Source organism: Acanthisitta chloris, unplaced genomic scaffold, assembly GCF_000695815.1.
Source record: "Acanthisitta chloris isolate BGI_N310 unplaced genomic scaffold, ASM69581v1 scaffold14680, whole genome shotgun sequence".
NCBI lineage: Eukaryota > Metazoa > Chordata > Aves > Passeriformes > Acanthisittidae > Acanthisitta > Acanthisitta chloris.
In genome coordinates, this window is record NW_008650054.1 from 1,035 (window position 1) to 8,549 (window position 7,515).

Here is a 7,515-nt window from a genome sequence, read left to right on the forward strand (position 1 = left end):
TTTTTATAAAGCTACTGACCCTGCATGGCCTTGGCCACCCTCAGATGTATGAGGTCTGTGAAATGTTGACTGTGTCCAAAAGTAATGTTGCCATATAAACTGTTTTGGGTAGGTGTGTTACTTACACCAGCAACACATGGCAATGCAGGATAGGCTCTAAGTCCTGTGACATCCCTTGCACACAGAAGTTGTTTCCTGGTTTGTGATTTTGTGATTTTCTGTCTGTTTGCCTTGCAACTTGTACTATTCAATACAGCAATGTGCATCCCAGTTCATTGCAGTGATGTTTGACTCAGCTTCTTTTCTCCAGCTCTCCACTCCTTCTGGGAACCTTGCACATTTTTTCCAGTGAAGTAGTGCAAACCATGTCAACTGTGTCACCAAATTAATTAGAATTGCTGAACTAATTGGGGAGCATTACCAATATGTTCAGTGTTTGTCTCTTTCAAATAACAAAGAGCATCTCATTCAGAAAGATGCCTTACTCAGTAGTTAGTAGAACTGGAAACTGTCTTAACTCCCTTGAAAAGTCACATGAAGCCAAGTAGATACTTTCTGCCTACTGTAACAGAAATTTGGTAATAGACTTTTCATTGAGCTTGTGAAACTTCTTTTCAGGAGATAGAAATTATTATGTAATGAAATTCAACATATTCCTTTTAAGCAAGAAAATGTGCATGTACAGAATAATGAGAGCCTGAGGCCTGATTTCCCAATACCTTTTTGAACAAATGTTCATGGCACCATTTCAAAAACCCTCCTTTGAACAAATTCTGTAGATGAGGTTAGGACAGGGGAGTGTTGTTTCTTTGTGTTGGTTCTTTTTTAACTTGTAATCTCTCTGGAAGTCTCTAGAAGGGGGAAGATTTCTCATAAGCATTAGGGAGGTTATAATTTGAGGAAAAAAGAGATCTTTCCCATTGCCAGTATGATTCATTTTGCTGATGTTCTGTGAGTAATATAAAATTCCACAAAGGTTGATTGTTCCTAACTAGATCAGAATGGGAGTGCTCTTCTGGGCTACCCAGGGTAGGACCATACTTCACTCCTAACAGTCTTTATTAGATAAGGACATAACTATTCAGATATTTTAAAATTATACTGAGAGTTTATCCAACATCTAGGCAGTATTAGCAGTGCTGTAAAGACTTGAAAATCCTTTGATATCCTGCCTCAGCTTTGTGTCACACCATTACATTGACTCTGATTAATACTGCAAAGCATTTTTAGAAGCTTACAGATGAAATGTCCTAGAAATAAGACAGAGTTTACTGTGATCTTGATTCAGAATAATTATTAGGATGGGGTAACCTGAAGTAGTTAAGCTTTATCATATATCTTTTGTCTAGCCTAGGTGGCTTCTTCATTTCTTCTATCTGGAAGAAAAAGCAGCTCATGAAACCAGCCATTAATGTTTAATGGAACTCCTGTCCATATCTACGCACATCTGTTAAACATGGTCTTCAGTTTACCCACAGGATATTTTTAATACAACATTCGGTCTTTTAAGATTGAATTTCACTTTCTTTTGATCTTGGATTTGGTTCAGACCTCTTTAGAAGTTGCATTTCTCTCATTCCTAGACATCTTCTTTGACTGGTAGAATATTTAGTCGTCTGTCATCCCAGACAAGCTGCTGTGCATGATGAATTCAACATCCCTGGTGTTTTCTTTGATCACAGAAATAACAATTACTCTGTTAGTATAATCTCTTTAGCTTGTCGTGAGGCTTGCATTGCTTAGATGGAAAAGACCGGTTAGATCAGTGACTCCACACACGTGTTCAGAATCAGAATACACTGGACAGCTTATATTTGAGCCAGAAGCAGATCACCTGGCCTTGCACCCACCTATCAGAAGTGAAACTTAATGAAACATAACAGTCTTCTGTATGTTGAGGCTCCCTGTTGGCCAGACAAGTTACATACGTGATCTGCTGTGATTTTGTTCTTCTTTTTTCTGTCTTTGACTTGGAGCTTGTTTTTCTGGTGCCACATTTTGTCTTTTACGTTATCTCACAGTGGGACATTTCCAACTAAAGTGAAGTTTTACTTCCTGAAACCGAGTGCCACTCTTCCACCAGTGGAACAGACAAGGACAACGCCACTGCTAGAGTTAAAAGCCCAGCATTGAAGATAAAAAACATACCAAAGCTCTCTAGTGCCTGCCTTTCCTGTCTAGTGCACTGTGTATGTTTTACAACAAAGCAATTATAATATGTGTGACTGCTTTGGGAGCCCATACTTCCACAGCAGAGCCAATCTTGAAAGCTCTGCATAGTGATCACTTCTATTCCTTGGCCCTGTGTGCTGGGTTTGCAGTTTCCACAAGTCTGGAGTCTTTCTGGACCTGATCCAAAGTGAGTAAAGTCAGTGGAAATTATTTCAGTTGGCTGTGAATGAAATAAAACATTATAAAATAATAAGTGGAAGGGAGACTGTTCTGCCATCACACACCTGCAAGGGTAGCACCATGCAGATTAGTGTCTTGCATTTATATAGCGTTCTTTCCCATAAAATATTCAGATGATTTTTATAAATTATGAGCTTAGTGCTTGTAACAAATTTGCATGTGTCCAGCTAGGATTCCCAAGAACTGATGTTTGCTTATGCAGATCCCTTTGACAGGATCAGATTCTGTGTTTCTTCAAACCCACTGAATCCAGCAGTGGAGTGTTCCCATCTTTGCAGAATACAGTTGTTAGCAGTTCACGGCAGCACTGCACATCTTCTGGTAGGCTGAGGATATGCTACCCAACTGAAACCACAGGGCATGCTTACAAAGAAAGATTTGTGTCTCTTAGAGTTTGCTGTGGGAACCCACTGTTGATTTTTTTTCCATGAATCCTCTGCAAAACATCACACCTTGAGTACAAAATGTCTGTGTTTATATCATAGAATCAGAATGGTTCGGGTTGGATGGGAGCTTGAAGATCATCCAGTTCCAAACCCTCCCACCATGGGCAGGGATGCCACCCACTGCATTGGTGTATGTGTAGATATATCATTATATGTGTATAGGTATCTAGAAAAAAAATCAAAAATGACATTTTGTGCAGCACTAGATATCCTCATGTCAAGAGGTGCCAAATACCGTTATAGACAAAAGAAAGTGACTACTCGATCACCAGCACAATGCTTACAGTCATTAATGCCTTTTCCCTGGCTGTCACTCAGAGTAGCTTGCAAAACTGTCTGTTTCACGGCACTGGTATCATCTATGCCAGTTGCAAACATGCTCCTCTTTTCCTTTTAGAGACTTCTCCAGGAGTCGCTGAGGTGACGTTTGTGGAAAAGGAGCCAGCTGAACGCCACACAATCATTTCTTGGGAGCAAGTGAGTATTGTTGTGATAACACTGTAGTGAGATCAGTCTGAATGTGCAATAGCCCATGGAGAATGTCAAATGCTACCCTCTGTTTGTTCATGAGACAGCTTGCTACCAGGTTTGATGCACAGTGGAGCCTAAATAGATGCTGTTGGTTTTTTCTTAATCAGGTATCACTCTGTCTTTTAGGCTGTCATGTGCACCTGATCTGTTAGAGAAACATAATCAGTGTGGGTACCTTCAAAATGACAGCTCTAAAAAGAATTCACGTGAGTGTAATAGGCAGCAACAGTGATGACTCAGTGGGGAACAAACATTTTTCTGACTCAGGTCGGAAAACATTTTCCAACTCCCTTTCAAACAACAAGAACCAGCTCTATATTTTTCCTGGCCATTAAAGGTAAAGGCCTCAAGCTGGCAAATACCACTGGGCCACCCAGTTTGTTCCAGTTATATGTTTCTCCCTTTAGTCTCAGCCATTCACTTCAATTTCTCATAGTCCCTCCTTCCACCTCCTCTTTCACTAACCAACTCAGTCTTATAGCCAAGGTATGTCCCATTGCCTGTTCTAAAAGACTACGAAGGGCACATTCTACTTCACTCCACATTATCTGACCTCACTGCATCAGTCTGTGTGTTCAGAGGATTCCTGCTATGTGACTCTCATGAGCAGAGATGATATTTCTGGTCCCCTTTTTGAATATATGTGTTCATGAATCTGTGGTGGAATAACTGCGTTCTAGTTATTGCTCACATGTAGAGAATGGACAGTAGAAGCTGTCTGGCCTTTGGAAAGGGGCATGGCAGAGGATGGAGTTGAGTGAATCATCCTCCCGCTGCTCCAACCCCAGCTATCGACACATGCTCCCAGGGACTGCCCTTGTTACCTCTTGTCCTAGGTTACAATGTAGGGTGTAACCAATAGTATGTATTCTATTATCTTCACAAGCTGTTAAAGCAGGTGGGGCAGTGCTCGTTATCTCCTACTCATCCCTGATGGCTCCCTCAGGAGGCTGTCTCTGTTTAATGGGTTGTCAAGGACCCACCCAATGACCCACAGAATTACATAGTCCAATTGTGAGATGCTTCACCCCAAGGGGGAGGAGCCAAGCATTCCCACATGGATATAATCCGGTGTTTGGACCAGCACAGGGAGCCCCTTACCTACTGGATTCCCAGAGAACAAGAGCTACCACTGGATATTCAGGTGAGCACCAGATCTACAGGATCACTGCTCTAACAGAGCCATCACTCTAGGAGGACTGCAGCCAAATGCAAGCCCACCCAAGACCAAATGAAGTCCAATCCAAGGCCAAAAGAAGGCCCATCCATGGCCAAATGAAAACCCAACCAGGGCCAAATGAAGTCCAATCCAAGACCCAAAGAAGGTCCATCCAAGGACCATCTAAGGCCCATGCGTGGCAGTGGTTTGGTTTCAAAGCAGCACACCTCTGCATAACATAACTTCCCCTTTGATGATGTCTTGCTGTTTACAGTTTTCTCCTAAACTGTAGGGGAAAGTCTTGCACTAGTTTTGGTAAGTCCCTATCCCAATTAGTGACATTTATCAAGAATTTATATATACCCAGATCAGAATGTATGTGATATAAACCTGTGTCACTTACTGAAACTTGTCCAGTAGCCAGCAAATGTGGTCAGGGAGACATGTCTGGTTTCTCAGGTTCATGTGGACTGATTCCTGATGTCTTGTAGCTGTTGTTCAGTTGGAAACTTTGAGGCACCATTACAAAGAGCCAGCTTAGGTCTGTTAGCAGCAGAGTGACATTTGCTCATTCTTCTGTTGAGTTGAGAGGACTGCTGCTCCTAGACATGGTATTGCTCTCATTTTTAGGTCCTGTTTCTGCTCCAGACTAAACTGGAATTGAGCTATTCATGTAAAGCCAAACTTTGAAATTCATGTGCATTCAAATTCATGTAAAGACAAACTTTGAAATACTGTAGCCAAAGCACTTCATTCCAGAGATGTCAACCCAAAGTTTCAGTTCCCTCCCCATTGCACAGTGATGGACTAAGTCAATTGTGGAAGTAAATGTTGAAAATTAGGTAGATACAGTTGAGCTGGACTGCTAGTAGTGAAGGATTTGACTGCCTCTTTCTTTGGGTTTGGTTCCAGTTGCACTGACAAATGAAATTTCCCTACTCAAATTAAAAGGTAACTGTGGGGTTTTTCCCTTTTATTTTCTTGATCTTCTGGGTTGAAGTCTGATGTCTAACCCAGTTCACACAATTGCAGTATGCCCTGTAGTGATGATTAAGTGCAATGCACTCAACACCTCACAAGGCCCTTCCAAGATGAATTTGTACCTCACATTTCATCAGACTTGCTCTGCTTGAATACAGTGTTCATCAGTGTGGAGTCTTTGTAGCCACTAGGTGGCAATGGTTCTGCACGTAATCACTTCTCCGTAGTTGAGAATCTTAACAAGATCTCGTTAGAGTATATATTTTTAACTTACCTTTCTGTCTTTAGTTATGAAAGTTTTTGCAGTTTTGTTTCTTCCAAGACGTAGAGAAAACTAGTCAAACTCTTCCCAATATTACGTTATTTTTTCCCCAATAGCAACTCCTCTCTCCATTGAGACATACCAAATAAAAGCTTTAGTCTGTAGATTTATTTTTTTCTAGAAACAAGTTTTGCAGTCCTGTTTCAGTTTTGCAATGGACAGGTATTTCTGCTGAGAAAATAATCCAAGTGCTCAGAAGGTCTTGAAAAAAATTAAATATTTTCACAATTGTAAATAATGTAAACATTTGATTTTATTAATGCTGGCAATATGGGGTTTTTTTCTCCATCAACCATGTTTTTTTAAATTCGGCTGTGCCATTTTTTTGCTAGTATGTGCCTAGATACTAGGATGGAAGTTCTAAAAACTTGTTGAGATTAAAAAAATCTTTAAAATCTTAAGCTTGTTGAATGTCGGTAGCTGCCATGAAACTTTGCAGAGGAAGCTGAGCTTCATGACAGGAGTCAGTGCAGTAAGACAGTAGGAAAGTAGAATAGATTTTTCCCCAGGCAGAAAGAACTGTACAGTCTTACACTTCAGGAAATCAAGCCTGAAATCAATCCTGAATAATGTAATGCAAATAAGGACACTTGGAAAAATATTTAAGGTATATGATTGTCAGGTGTTTACATGGATTGCATTGCTTCCCCAAAATATTCAAGTAGTTCAATATATTTTAATGAAAGCTGGCGGCTTTTTAACCTTTGCTGATATTTAGGCCTACCAAAATGTTACCTTTTCCCCAAGAAACTGAGTCAAGCAATAGAAGAGTGGGTAGAGACAGAGCTACCTGGTCACCAGAACAGCAGTGTTAATTGTATATTGTCCTATGAACCTTTTCACACTCCTAAAATTAGGCTGGCATCTGCCCCATTCTTCTCCACGTGCAGGTTTAGAAGTAGGTGTTATACTAAAATATTGATAGGGGGCACTCTAGTGCAGTTCCTGAATGACATTTTCTTTTCTGCCTCAACCAGAAGAGAAGTGAGTCACTCATGTAATTGTTTTGATTTTCAGAAAATAAAAATTCACACCCTGTTAGGGGGTCATGGAGGTACCAGAGCTCAGCACCACAGCAGGCCAAGCAAATTGCATAGGATTGTTTTGCTTGTTAGCAGTGCCTGAGCTGCCCCTGGCTTGCGTGGGAAATTTGTTGTTTCTCCTTACACATTTTGTCTACAAAGATAAAATTTTCTGTTATAAAGCTATAAAAAAGCCATCGAGCACTTTAGTGCTTTCCTGTGGTAGAATGTCTTAGGCTGCCAGACAATTTAGAAACTCTCTCTGCATTTAAATCTCAGTGGGAACTGCAGTGGTGGTTTCTAGCTGTTCTGGAAGTCGTAGAGTCATCAAAGTGGGAAAAGACCTCTAAGGTCATCGACTCCAGCCGTTAAAGCAGCACCATTATGTTCACCACTAAATCATATTGAGTGCACCATCAGCAAGTTTGCAGATGACACAAAGTTGAGAGTGAGTGTCGATCTCCTGGAAGGCAAGAGGGCTCTGCAGAGGGACCTGGGTAGGCTGGAGAGATGGGCTGATTCCAACGGGATGAGGTTTAACAAGGCCAAGTGCTGGTCCTGCACTTTGGTCATACCAATCCCATGTAGCGCTACAGGCTGGGGACAGAGTGGCTGGAGAGCAGCCAGGCAGAAAGGGACCTG

General features: G+C 41.2%; 1 protein-coding gene across 1 annotated transcript in view; it reads left to right on the forward strand.

The window, feature by feature from the left end:
• The first annotated feature begins 3,134 nt into the window (after window positions 1–3,134).
• Window positions 3,135–7,515, forward strand: part of TPGS2 (tubulin polyglutamylase complex subunit 2) — an 18,200-nt gene continuing 13,819 nt past the window's right edge. The window contains exon 1 of the mRNA XM_009083528.1: window positions 3,135–3,335. Within this exon, the coding sequence (XP_009081776.1) occupies window positions 3,135–3,335 (201 nt within the window). The remainder of the gene's footprint in view (window positions 3,336–7,515) is intronic.